The 14,947-nt window shown below is 36.9% G+C and overlaps 1 protein-coding gene across 6 annotated transcripts in view; it reads left to right on the forward strand.

Annotated features, from left to right (window-relative positions):
- LOC143033412 (coiled-coil domain-containing protein 174) overlaps positions 1 to 14,947 on the forward strand; it is a 168,560-nt gene that overhangs the window by 132,297 nt on the left and 21,316 nt on the right. For all 6 annotated transcript variants that reach the window (XM_076198811.1, XM_076198816.1, XM_076198813.1 and 3 more), the window contains one exon: positions 13,813 to 13,927. In XM_076198811.1, coding sequence (XP_076054926.1) covers positions 13,813 to 13,927 — 115 coding nt within the window. The remainder of the gene's footprint in view (positions 1 to 13,812; positions 13,928 to 14,947) is intronic.

The raw sequence follows: 14,947 nt of genomic DNA on the forward strand, positions 1-14,947 counted from the left end.
ATATGGTCACCAAGAACAAAAAAATATATAAAAAAAAACTTGGAAGAATACAAAGAGCAGTAACAAAATTGGCACCTACACTCTCAAAACTATCATATGAAGAGAGACTAGCAAAACTTGAGCTACAGACACTAGAGCAAAGAAGAGAGAGAGGAGATTTGATAGCTATTTACAGAATCATGAAAGGCATAGAAATTACTGATAGAGAGAATCTGATAAAATGGGATGACAGAAATACAAGAGGACATGGAAGAGACCTGAAAAAGAACAGCTTTCCTCACAGAGTAATAGACAGTTGGAGCAAGTTAGATGAGAAAATGGTGTGTGCAAAAACAATACATGAATTTAAAAATAGTTTAGATAAAATGAGATATGAAAACGGGACACCACGAGCATAGCTCCCCTTCCCGTAAAATACAACTAGGTAAATACACACACACACGTCTGTTAGATGGACGGCGGAGATTGACGTCCTGAAGAAAAAGTGAAATTCTCGTGGATCTTTACGCAAAGGAAGTACCTTATTGTATTTACAGGGGGGGAATTGCTCGTGGTGTAGTGGGAAAGTGAGGAAAATGGAGAAAGGGAGGGATAACTGAGGGAAATGGAAGGAAATGAGAAAGGAGAGGACTTGGTCCAGGCAGGCAGACACCATGTAAACAAAAAGAGGGCTGGACCAATTTAGTGATGACGAAAGGTCTAACAAAAATGTAAAGATTAGAAACATAGATATGAGTAGCACAATAGAAGGTGAGGATAATAATTTCCATGGATTCAATGAGGGGGGGGTGGATACCAACCTCCCCCGACTGGCAAGACTCGAAGAAAAACTTGAACAAATGACCGAACATTGGGAGATCAGGTTCGGTAGAGTGTCAAAAATGGCGGAAAGGGTTGAAAGATTGGAAGCACTAGAGAAGGCAAACAAAAACTTAACTAAGGAAATAGAAGAACTAAAAAGACAGTTAAAAGAAGTAAAAGAGGAGAATGAAGAATTAAAGAGCAATAATAAAGAAAACAAAGAGGGTTGGAAAAAATCCAAGAAAACAGTAAAGTTGCATTTACTGACATAATCAATCAACAAATTAAAGAACAAACTGAAGACTCGGTTATTAAAGTGATGAGACAGAAGGAGAATATAGTAAGAGACTTAGCAGATATAAAGAAATGTATAATTATATTAGGAATGGAAAAGAAATATAACCCAGATAGAACCACAAGAATCAAAGAGGAAAATGAAAAAGTAAGCAGTTTACTACAATTAGTTCAGGAAGATGAACCAGAAATAATGAAACAAATTGAAGATAAGTTTAGACTCGGAAAGTATAGTACAGATAAGACCAGACCAATTAAGATTAAATTCAGGTCACAAACGACGGCAGAGAATATCTTGTCCAAAACAGGGAAACTAGCAACAAGTGAACAATATAAAAAGGTATAGATAAAAAGGGAAATGAATAAAGAGGAAAGAGAGGAGGAAAAAAAGAAAAGACTTGAAGCTAAGGGAAAAAACGAGAGCAGAACGGAGTCAGAAAAAGAGAGATTCTATTGGAGAGTAGTGAATATGAAAGTAAGGAAATTCGACATACTAGAGAAAAACGAAAGGGAAACAGAGAACACAATGGAAGTGGCAGAAAACTAAGAGTGTCTTACACAAATATAGATGGATTAATAACAGGATTGAATGAGCTGAATGATTATCTGAAGGAAAAAGAACCGGACATAATGGGAATTGTAGAAACAAAATTAAAAGGTCCACTATCACCCAACAGTGTAGGACATGATGCATATAATTATTGGATTAGAAACAGAGGGACAAAGCAAGGGGGTGGAGTTATGTTCCTGACTAAGAAGGATATAAACGTGAGGTGTGTCACATATGGAAAGAATACAGTATAGATGATTATGAATGAAGTGGAAGACAGAGATAAGAAGAGCAGAAAGTTTGTGATCAATTATGTTCCTCCGAAAACAGCCTCGTGGGAAGAGAGTGAACATAAAAGTATGTTAGAGGACACAAAGATAACATTACTGTAAATAAGATAATGGAAGATGGAGGAAGAATAGTTATGATGGGCGACTATAATTGCAAAGAAATCTGCTGGGAAGAGATGACAGTAAAGGGTGGAGACGGCTCATGGGGAAACGCTCTACTTGAGATGATTACTTACCATACATTGACACAGTGGATACAGGAGAACACTAGGTATAGAAATGAAGAAGAACCATCGAGACTAGACCTAATAATTGCATCTGAACCTAGAATAGTGGAAAAGATTGAATATAAAACACCAATAAGTAAAATTGACCACATATTGATTGAACTGGAACTAAATGAGGAAAAATACATGAAAAGAAATGAACAATATAGAAAAGGAAGAATGATGTATGAAAAAACAAACTTTGATCAAATAAGATAATTCTTTCAAAAAGAAAACTGGGAAGGAATATACAAAGAAGAAACAACAGTGGAAGAGAAATGGAATATTTTGGAAAAAAAAAAAAAAAATTATATAAAAGGAATGGAAAAGTATGTCCCAAGACAAAAACAAGAAAAAGAATATGTAAAATGCTGGTACAACAAAAGTTGTAGGGAGTTAAAAGAGACAAAGCTTGGACCAGATGGAAAAAAGACAAAAGGCCTGAAAAATGGAAAATGTATACTTGTTATAGAAATGAATATGTACAAATGTGCAGAGAGGAAAAGAGAAAATATGAAAAAGATATCATAGAAAAGTGTAAAGATCAACCAAAACTATTTTACAGATTTGTAAACAACAAACTGAAAAACAAACAAGATTTGGAGAAATTAAGACAAGGAGTTGAATACACAGAGGAAATGGAAATGGCGGAAATTATGAACAAACTTTTTAAATCAGTGTTTACAAGGGAGAACATACAACCTGAAGAGATTGAATGGAAAGAGAAAGTCCCCCCTATGAAAGAAATAGAACTAACAAAGAATGAAATATTGAAACACTTGAGTAATCTTGATGTCAGAAAATCGCATGGACCAGATGAAATAGCAAACTGGATTTTGAAAGAATGCAGGAATGAACTGGCAGACAAAATACATAGCATACTAAACAGTTCCTTGACAGAAGGAAAAGTTCCAAAAGATTGGAAAAAAGCAAATATAGTACCTATATATAGCCTTGGTGGATTAAAAAGTGTAATGAGAAATAGACATCTGGGAATGGATGCTAAGAGGAGGTTATATGAAGGAGTGATTGTGCCAACAGCAATGTACAGGGCAGAAACATGGAACATAAGAGAGGAAGAGAGAAGGAGTTTGAATGTGTTTGAGATGAAATGTCTGAGAAGTATGATAGGGGTTACTATGCTAGATAGAGTGGAAATGAGGAGGTGAGGAGGAGAACAGGGGTGGAAAGGGAACTGGGAGATGGGGTTGATGAAAGAATATTAGGATGGTTTGGACACATGGAAAGAATGAGTGAAGAAAGATTAGTAAAAGAAGTGTAGAAGGAGTGAATATGAGGGGGCGTCCTAGGACGAGATGGATGGATGGGGTGAAAGGGGCTTTGGGGAAGAGAGGAATGTCTGTAGAGGAAGGACGGGAGAGGACAGAAGATAGGGGTGAATGGAGAAGGGTTGTGTATAGATGAGGCTGTGATGCATGAGGGGGAGTGGGTGGGGGATGGGGGTGAGAAAATATGTATGAGGGGGGTCGCTGAATTTATGAAGCGGCCTTGCTGTGGATGTGCTGTGTCTTGCAACACTGCTTCTGACCCAGGGCAGTGGACAGGATGCAGGGATGACCCCATCATCCAGGTGGGAGTGATTTCTGTGCCTTTTTCTTTTTGGCTACCCCTCGTGTAAGGGGGGAAAAGCCTTTGGTATATGTATGTATGTATGTTCCGGGTATTCTTATTAGCAAACTAATAATAGGTATCTGCTAGATGAGGATGTAAGTACATAAATATCCTGCATCCTAAATTAATTGATCAAACTCTTCCATAAATGCCTTAGATGCGCATCACTGCTAGCAGCCTCACCTTTTGACAACACATGGTGAAACTGGTAACGCTCTCAAAAGCGATGAAACCACCCAGCACTCGCTATGAATTCATGTGAAATGTATTCTTCACCTGCATGTTCTTTCAACATGTGAAATTAACTTGTAGCCTTACTTTGCACTCCTTGCAACATCACTTTCACATTTCTATGCCTATTATCTTCCAACCATGTGTATAGCAACTTTTCCATCTCTGCCGTAACTGGCGTATGCGATGCTGGGCTACCACAACTATCTTATGCACTGTGCTGCCAGACATATACTGTAAACTCATAATAAGCATCTGCTAGACGTGGTTGTAAGTATGGTTGGTCATAACTCGCGTACATTGTAACTTGGATAGTGACTGTATTCACAATAAATGACTCCTAGGTCCTTCTCTTTCACCACTTTTTTAATTTCTTCCTCTCCCAATTTATATGATCCTACTATTCTTTTTTTGCTTCTTCCAAATTCCATTATACTACACTTCTTAATGTTGAATTTCATCTCCCGCATCCTACTCCATTCCCACACGTTATTGATATAACTGCAGTGACTCACAATCTTCTTTAATCTTCTTTAGTGCTCACTTTTTTCAACATTTTTGCATCATCTGCGAAGAAGCTCATATAACATTCAATTCCTTCATCCATATCATTAATATATATAGCAAACATTATTGGGGCCAAAACTGTTCCTCGTGGAACTCCACTGATCACCTCATCCCAATTGGAATGTTTGTCTCTTATCACCACTCTCATTTTCCTTTCATGCAAGAAGTCTTCTGTCCAGTTATGTAGTTTGCCCTGTATTCCTTGGGCAGTTTCTAATTTCTTTAGCAATTTTTTATGTGGCACCTTATCAAAAGCTTTTTTCAGGTCTAGAAATGCACAATCAGCCCATCCACCTCTTTCTTGTATTATATCTATTAGTCTTGAATAAAAACACATCAAGTTTGTGACACATACATCGGTCGGACACGGTCGGAGCAACACGCATTTTCGGAGCGCTGGCTTACGAGCGAAAATATAAACAACAAACGATCAGCGGCGGCCTTTTTGTTTATACGCGGAGTGGTAAGCTGTGCATTCGTGGTGAAACAATGTAGGTCGAATTTGTATCTCCGTTACTTTATTTTTTTATTTTTTTTTATTGTTCATAAAAATGGAAACCCCTAAATCCAAGGACGCATCTAAAAGAAGCCTGGAGGAAACTAAAATCGAAACTCCACTAGGAGTAGTGAGAAAAAAATCATGCTTCGCTTCAACACCTAGAGAATATCAAAGACTAGACGTAAGTAGATTTTCTGGGTTTGAAAGGGAAGGAAATGGATTATTAAGAATAGAAAATGACAGAGAACCCAGATACAGGAACATAATGAGGAGTAGAGATCTAAGTGATATCGTAGACGAACTATTAGAACATAAAAGCGAATATAAGATAATGTACCAGGAAGTATCAAACCTAAGGAAAGCCAACGAAGAAAACAATAGGGAGATAGACGAGTTGAAAAAAGAATTAAAACAGCTTAAGGGTGAGAATGAGAGGTTGAAAAGTGAGGATAATAGTAGGAACGAGGTTCTGAAACGAGAAATCAAAAGTCAAATGAAAGAAGTGACCGAAAAGGTGGAGGAAAGAATTAGGGAGAACGACCTACAGGAAATCAAAAAACAGTGGAAAATTGAGAAGGAAAGTCAGGAAATATCTTTAAAGAAAATAATGGAACAACAAGTAAAAGATAATACAAAAGAAACTGTAATTCAGGTTATTAAAGAGAAAAGTAACCTAGTTAGGGACACTGTGGATAGAAAAAGATGTATAGTAGTCTATGGCATTAAAGAAAAGCACAATGTACCAAGATACCAGAGGGAAAAGGAAGAAAAAGAGAGTGCCAAAGAAATACTAAAGGAGTTACAAACAGATGAGTTAGGCTGGGACAGAGAAATCGAGGAAACTCATAGAATGGGCAAGTACTCTAAAGATAAGCTATATAGACCATTAAAAGTAAAACTTAGATCGCAATCAAGTGTAGAAGAAATTTTAACTAGAACAATGAGACTAGCAAATAGTGAACAGTACAAAAATATATGGATCAAAAAAGAAATGAGTGAGGAAGAAAAAGAGAAAGAAAAGGAACTTAGGAATGAGGCAAATGAAAGGAATGAGAATAGAACTGAAAAAGAAAAGGAGGAGTTTTTTTGGAGAGTGATAGACATGAGGCTGAGGAAAAAGCACATAGAGAAAGTGGAAACAAAGAAGACAGAAGGGGAGGAGGAGAAAGGAAACTAAAAATAGCTTACACAAATATAGACGGAATAATCTCAGGAATAAACGAATTAAATGATTATCTAGTATTAGAAAAACCAGACATAATGGGAATTGTAGAAACCAAATTAAAGTTCATACTAACACCCCACACTGTGGGACAAGGAGAATACAACTGTTGGACAAAGAATAGAAAGAACAAGCAGGGCGGAGGAGTTCTAATTTTGGCCAAGAAAGATTTAACTGTAACAAAAATAACTGAAGGAAAAAATAATGTAGAATCAATTATAGTACAAGTCGAAGGTAAAAAAATGAAGAAAAGAAAATTTGCAGTGGTATATGTACCTCCTAAGACACAAGCCTGGTCAGAGAGGGATCACGCTGAGTTACTAGATGATACAAAGGAAGAACTAACTGAAACACTGAAGGATGGAGGAAATACAGTAATTATGGGTGACTTTAATTCAAAAGAAATATGCTGGGAAGATATGACAGTGAAAGGGGGAGAGAAACACTGGGGCAATGTACTCCTTGACTTGACCATTGAATACACAATGACCCAGTGGATTAGAGAAAATACTAGATATAGAGGAAATGAAGAACCCTCAATATTGGACTTAATACTTACAACAGAACCTGAGATAATCGATAATATTATTTACAAAACTCCGATAGGAAAAAGTGACCATGTACTAATAGAAATGGAGTTGAAAGAACAACCAGACCAAAGCAAAAATGTTAAACATAGAATAGGAAGACCCATGTATAACAAAACAAACTTTGAGAAACTTAAAACATTCTTTCGCAATGCAAACTGGGAAAAATTCCAAAACGAAGATACAGGGATAGAAGAAAAATGGAACATACTAAAAGAAATTTATAATGAAGGAGTGGACAAATTCGTACCACAAAAAAAAATGGAAAAGGCATACATAAAGAACTGGTACAAAAAAAGATGTAGTGAAGCAAAGGAAAAAAGGGACAAAGCTTGGAAAAAATGGAAAAGAGATAAGAAACAAAGCAAATGGCAAACATACATCAAACTAAGAAACAAATATGTAAAAATACGCAGAGATGAAAAGAGAAATTACGAAAAAAAGATAATAGACAAATGTAAAGAAGAACCCAAACTATTTTACAAATATGTAAATGGAAAACTGAAAAACAAACAAGAAATAGAAAAACTGCACCAAGATAAAAAAATGTTTACAGAAGAACTGGAAATGGCTGAAATAATGAACAACCACTTCAGATCAGTATTCACAATAGAAAAATCGCCTAACAGTGAAGTTAGAGAGAGAAAATTATCCCCAGCAATGAAAGAAATAAACGTAACACAAAAAGAAATCAGTGATCAAATTAAAACCCTGGATGTCAGAAAATCACATGGCCCAGACGGAATAGCAAACTGGATACTGAAAGAATGCATGGAAGAATTAACTGACAAAATATATGATATAATTAAATCATCAATTAAAGAAGGAAAAGTACCATTGGACTGGAAAAAAGCAAACATTGTACCAATTTATAAGGGAGGTGATAAGGAAGATCCATCTAACTACAGACCGGTCTCACTAACAAGCACAATAGCAAAAATTTGTGAAAGAGTGATCAAAAACAGATGGGTTAAGTACCTGGAAGAAAAATCTATACTGAACCCAAATCAATTTGGATTTAGACAAGGGAGATCCTGTACAACAAATCTGATTTGCTTTTACTCAAGATTAGTAGACATAATAGAAGAAAGAGATGGATGGGCAGACTGTGCTTTTCTGGACCTGCAAAAGGCATTCGATAAGGTACCTCATAGGAAACTAATAAATAAGATAGAGTCAAAAGGTGGCATCAGAGGAAAATTATTGGAATGGATGAAAGACTTTCTGATTGGGAGGAAAATGAGAGTTGTAATTAGAGAAAAATTCTCCAACTGGGAAGAAGTAAAAAGCGGGGTCCCGCAAGGATCAGTACTGGCACCAATCATGTTCGCTGTATACGTTAATGACATGAATGAAGGCGTGGAGTGCTATATAAATTTTTTTGCAGATGCAAAATTACTTAAGAAGGTAAAAACGGAAGAGGACTGCAACTCATTGCAACAAGATCTGGACACAATATGGAATTGGACTCAAAAATGGGAAGTAAAATTCAATATTAAGAAATGCAGCATAATGGAATTTGGAAAGAGTAAAAATAGAATATCAAAAGATTACAGAATTGGGGAAGAAAAAATAAATAAAACTAACTATGAAAAAGATCTTGGAGTGATGATTGGAAAGGACATGAAACTAGATAAGCATATAAACAAGATGTTCGGAGAAACCTACAACTTATTGAGAGCAATCAAAGTGGCATTTACCTATATGGACGAAGAAATGATAAGGAAAATACTACACTAATAAGACCAAAACTCGAGTACGCAGCATCACTTTGGACACCCAGTACCAAAAAGAATATTAAGAAACTAGAAAGATTACAAAGAGCGACAACAAAACTAGCACCGACACTCGCCGAACTAACATATGAGCAAAGACTATCCAAATTGAACCTACCAACTCTGGAACAAAGAAGAGAAAGAGGAGATTTGCTAACTATCTACAGAATAATGAAAGGAATGGAAGTTTTAGACAGGAACGACCTATTAATGTGGGACAACGGTAAAACAAGAGGACACGGAAAAAAATTGAAAAAGGATAGTTATAGAAAAAACTTGAAAAGGAACAGTTTCCCACACAGAACAAATTAGACAACAAAACAGTATGTGCTAACACTATACAAGATTTTAAGATAAAACTTGATGCGGAGAGATACAAAGACGGGTCACCACGAGCATAGCTCCCCTCCCGTATATTACAACTAGGTAAATACAACTAGGTAAATACATGATCTTCCTTGTCTAAATCCAAACTGCCTCGAATTTAGTACATTGTTTTTTTCCAAATACTTTACCCATCTACTTTTGATAATTCTTTCACAAATTTTTGCTACCATACTTGTAAGAGAGACTGGTCTATAGTTTGTAGGATCTTCTTTGTTTCCCCCTTTATATATTGGTACTATATTTGCTCTTTTCCAATCTTCTGGAACTTTTCCTTCTTTCAATGAACTGCTTATTAGACTATGTATTTTGTTAGTTCATTCCTGCATTCCTCAAAATCCAGTTTGCCATTTCATCTGGACCATGTGGTTTTCTAACATCGAGATTACTCAAGTGATTCATTATTTCATTCCTTGTTACTTCTATCTCTTTCACAGGGGAGACTTTTCCTCCCACTTTTGACATCTCCAAGTTTTATGTTTTCTCTCGTAAACACTTATTTAAAATGCTTGTTCATAATTTCTGCCTTTTCTATTTCCTCTGTTTATTCAACTCCTTGTCGTAGTTTCTCTAATTCTTGTTTGTTCTTCTGTTTGTTGTTTACAAATCTGTAAAATAGTTTTGGTTGATCTTTACATTTTTTATTACATCTTTTTCGTATTTTCTCTTTTCTTCTCTGCACACTTGTACATATTGATTTCTATAACAAGTATATATTTTCCATTTTTCAGGTCTTTTGTCTTTTTTCCATTTTATCCAAGCTTTATCCCTTTTGTCTTTTAACTCTACATCTTTTGTTTTACCAACACTTTACATATCCTTTTTCTTGTTTTTGTCTTGGAACATACTTTTCCACTCTTATAAATTTTTGTCAAAATATTCCATTTCTCTTTTGTTTCCTCCTTGTGTATCCTTTCCCAGTCTGCTTTTTGAAAGAATTCTCTTGTTTTATCAAAATTTGTTTTTCCATGCATCAATCTTCCCTTTCTATATTGTTCATTTTTTTCATGTATTTTTCCTCATTTAGTTCCAGTTCAACTAATATGTGGTCACTTTTACTTATTGGTGTCTTATATTCAATCTTATCCACTATTTCGTGTTCTGATGTGATTATTAGGTCCAGTCTCAATGGTTCTTCCTCATTTCTATACCGAGTATTCTCTTGTATCCATTGTGTCATTATATGTTCTATAATCATATCAAGTAGTACATTTCCCCATAGGTCATCTCCCACCCTTCACTGTCATCTCTTCCCAGCAGATTTCTTTACAATTAAAGTCACCCATTATAACTATTCTCCCTCCATCTTCCATCATCTTATTTAGTGTTATCCATGTGTCTTCTAACATATTTTTGTGTTCTCTTCCCATGAAGCCAGTTTAGGAGGCACATAATTTACCACAAAGCTCCTGCTCTTCGCAGCCCTGTCCTCCACTTCCATCATAATCATCTCTACTCTATTCTTTCCATATATGACATTCCTCACATATCCTTCTTAGTCAGGAACATATCTCCACCCCCTTGTTTTACCTCTCTGTTTCTAATCCAATAATTATATGCACCATGTCCTACACTGTTGGTTGGTAGTGGACCTTTCAATTTTGTCTTTAGAATTCCCATTATGTCTGGTTCTTTTTCCTTCAGGTAATCATTCAGTTCATTCAAGCCTGTTATTAAGCCATCTATGTGTAAGACACTTTTAATTTTCTGCTACTTCCATCGTGTTTTCTGTTTCATTTCCGTTTTTCTCTGCTATGAACCATTTCCTCACTCTCATATCCACTACTCTCCAATAGAATTTATCTTTGTGTGATTCTGTTCTTTTCTCGTTTTTTTCCTTAGCTTCTAGTCTTTTTGTTTTCTCATCCTCTCTTTCCTCTTTATTCATTTCTCTTTTTATCCATACCTTATTATATTGCTCACTGTCTGCTATAGTCAGCGCAACGAGAAGTGAGCGCTAAGGCGGGGTTAGGAGATTTCCCCGTTGTTGCCACATCTCCACAGATAACACGGCCCACACGGCTCATACTGAATGCAGTGTGAGGGGGGCGGGGCCAGAGAATAGATGTAGCGGCAACGTCACTCTCTCTTGCTCATATGCCATGTCTATGACTCGAGGAAATGAAACCTTTGTACAGAAAACATTGCATTGATTTTTACCTCAGTGGTGGTGTGTGACAAAAAATTATAACAATTATATGTGGCAACATTATAAAAATATAAAATAAAATTATAAAATAAAATAAAATTATAAAATAATTATATGTGGCAACACAGGGGGACTCCCAGTGCTTCGCCCTAATGGCCATTTCTCAATGCAACGAGTATAGTTTCCCTGTTTTTGCTAAGATATTCTCTGCTGTTGTGTGTGACCTGAATTTAACCTTAATTGGTCTGGTCTTATCTGTATTTTATTTCCCTATTCTATATATTTCTTCAATTTCTTTCCCTGTTTCTGATTCATCTTCTTGAACTACTTCTAATATCTTGTTTACCTTTTGCTTCTCTTTTACTCCTGTGGTCCTATTTGGATTATGCTTCTCTTCCATCCCTAATATAATTATAGATTTCTTTTTGTCCACTAAGTCTCTTACTATATTCTTCTTCTCTCTCATCACTTTAACTGTGCCCTTAGTTTGTTCTTTCATCTGTTGTGTCACTATATCTCTAAATACAATTTTGTTGTTCTCTTGGACTTTTCTCCAACCCTGTGCTTCTTTTGGTATGGACTTTTTATTTTCTTTATTATTATTCTTTAATTCCTCAATCTTGTCCTTTACTTCTCTTAACTGTCTTTTTAATTCTTCTATTTCTTTAGTTAGGTTTTGATTCTCCTTCTTTAGTTTTTCCAGTTTATCAACTCTTTGGATAATTAGTGTTAATTGGTTAAACCTTACCTCCCATGCTTCATTATGTTTTTTAGTTTCTCTAGATTTACTAGTCGGGGGAGGTCATCGCCTCCCTCATTAAATCCATAAAAGCAGTTATCTTCTCTTTTCATTGAGCTACTATTATCTATATTTCTACTTTTGACACCTGTACTGCCCTGTTCTACCTCATCTGTGTGTTCTGCACACCTTTTGTTGACACCCCTTCTAATGTCTGGGGCCTGTTCATCCCCTTTCTCATTTCCTTCCATTTTCCTTAGTAATCCCTCCCTTTCTCCTTTTTCTTCACTTTCCCACTACACCATGAGCTTTCCCCTCCCCAACTAATACAACAAAGGTACTCTCTCATTGTTGAGATTGACAAAACTTGAAGTTTTTTTGAAGTTCCAAACTTTGCTGTCACTTCAACCGAAGTGTGTGTGTGTGTATTTACCTAGTTGTATTTTACAGGACAAGAGCTATGCTCACAGTAACCTGTTTTCATATCTCTCCGCATCCAGTTTATTCTTAAAATCTTTTATAGTTTTGGCACTCACTGTTTCTCCATTTAGTTTGTTCCAAAATTACAGGTGCCTAAACTTATTTGCTAAACTCAAAACACATGAAATATACCTGTTTCTGATCAAACTTTTCCCAATTTTTCAATGCTAATGTCTGTATCGTTATTTAGACGAGAAAATATGCACCACTTGGCAACTCTTTTGTTGCTTCTGGGATCACGTGGTGTCAGTTTGTAAATATCTCTTGCTTGGACTAGTTGATTTTTTGCGGTGGTCTCTGTTATTTGTGCCTTGATATCTCTGTAATGGGAAGTGGTAAAGAACTGGTAAGAGACACAATTGTTGCTATTATAATCCTCTATAAGGAGGGTTATAAATGTAAAGATACAGCCACTCGTGTGGGAATTGGAGCATGGCAAGTGCAAAAGTGGACCTAGAAATTTTGAGATGGAGGAGGTGATGCCATTCCTACCATCAAACCTCGCTCTGGTCGGCCAAGGAAGATATCTAATCATACTTCTTAGGTTATTAGGAGGTTTTTGAATAAAGATCTAACAGTCGCAGCTCAAAAACTGAAGGAAAATAACTCAACACTGCTGCAGGACAAGTCTTACATGTAAGATGTATTTCTGTGAAGTATGGTAGGGGTTACTAGGCTGGATAAAGTGAGAAATAAGGAGGTGAGGAGTAGAGCAGGGGTGGAAAGAGAGTTGGGAGATAGGGTTGATGAAAGAGTATTGTGATGGTTTGGATACATGGAAAGAATGAATAAAGATTGCTAAAAGAGGTGTGGAAGGTAGCGGTGGAAGGAGTAAACATGAAGGGGTGACCAAGGATGAGATGGATGGATGTGGTAAATGGGGCACTGAGAAGAGAGGAATGTCTGTTGAGGAAGTAAGGGAGAAGACAGAAGATAAGGGTGAATGGAGAATGGTTGTGTATGGATAATGCTGTGATACATGGAAGAGAGAGGGTGGGGGGATGGGGGGTGAGGGAGTATGTGTGAATGATATTTTGATGTAGCCCAAAGGGATTTCTTTCCATCTTCTCTTTTTGCGCATGAGGGGATGGAGTGGAAGGGTATCTGATTAAATGAAGCTGACTTGTTGTGTCTTGCTACATTGCTTCTGACCCAGGGCAGTGGGTGAGATGCAGGGATGACCCATCATCCAGGAGGAACCAAGGAAAGTGGGAGGGAGGGGTGGTGAATGGGAGTGAAGTATGTTGGGATGAAATGGGTGGGAGTGGATTTATGCCATTGACTTTAGCTACCTCCCTTGTAAGGGGGAAAAAGCTGTTGGTATATGTATATATATATTTTTCCAGGGTTGAATACACTGATGCTTTAGGAAGGACACGAGAATGTATGAGGAAGGACCTGGCTGATATGAAACAGCGGGACAGGGAGATCATGGGACTAGATGAGGATGAAGAGAAAAAGGTATGTATATTTTGTACTTTTTGCTATGAAGAGTTATTGGGCGTAGCCTTTTCCATTTTACATTTTAGGTCTGGCAGCCAACACACCAAAATACATGAATTTAAATATAAATTTAAATAAAAATTCGTGAATTTTAATCTAAGTATGATAACTGGAGGATATGGAGATATAGCCCAAGGTAGCCATATGTGAATTTTTAGCATGGTGTGATAGAAGGAGAGTAGAATATAAGACCAAGTGAATGTTGCCCCCTTCTTGTATATGCTTAAGTACAAATCTACAGCCCCACACTGGCTGGCAATAGTCCCTGGGACCTTTCACAGATCTCTCTGGGAAGAAACTTCAGACTGTTGTCTATGTCGTTATTGTTGTTGTCGTTCCTTAAACTGTCTGTCTGAACAGTCCCATCTCCCCAAGGAATGCTATGGCCGGAAAGGGGTTTTCCCACAAATCCTTTATAGTGTATGTTGTGTTGTTTGCTTGCATGATTGTGTATAATGCAGTCTTCCATGACGTGTTGAATAGTGTGGGATGAAGTGTTACATCCTGGGCACTTGTCCACAGTGCAGTCATCCAGCCTGTTCTGGTAGCTTAGAAGGGCTGAGTGGTGGCTGCACCACAGTCTGGCCAGGTGAACTCTGTCCTTTTGTGGGAGAGAGGATTCAGAGGGATGGATAACAGGTGTTCTGGCATGCAGCAGTGTGTTGTCTTTTAGTGTGTTAATGGAGCAGTGAATGAATATGTTTCTGGAGGCTGGTATTTGGTGGATGTGGAGGAAGAGAAGAGAGTATTTGTGTGTGATATAGGTATTTGGGTAGTTTTTTTATGTTTCTTGGTGTGTGTGGGTGTTCTGCTATGTAGTGTAGTGGGTGTGCTGTGTTTGTGGAGGCTGCAGCAAGTGTTTGTGTGCCTCTCATGTCAAGGTGATCCTTGACTTTGAGGGTTTTTGTTTCATAGTGTAGATGGTCTGTAGGTGTTGTATTAGTGCAGCCTGTAATTGTTTTAGGGCTTTGTTTTTTA

This window comes from Oratosquilla oratoria, chromosome 15 (genome assembly GCF_046742065.1).
Source record: "Oratosquilla oratoria isolate Oo_2021 chromosome 15, ASM4674206v1, whole genome shotgun sequence".
In the NCBI taxonomy this organism is placed as follows: Eukaryota; Metazoa; Arthropoda; class Malacostraca; order Stomatopoda; family Squillidae; genus Oratosquilla; species Oratosquilla oratoria.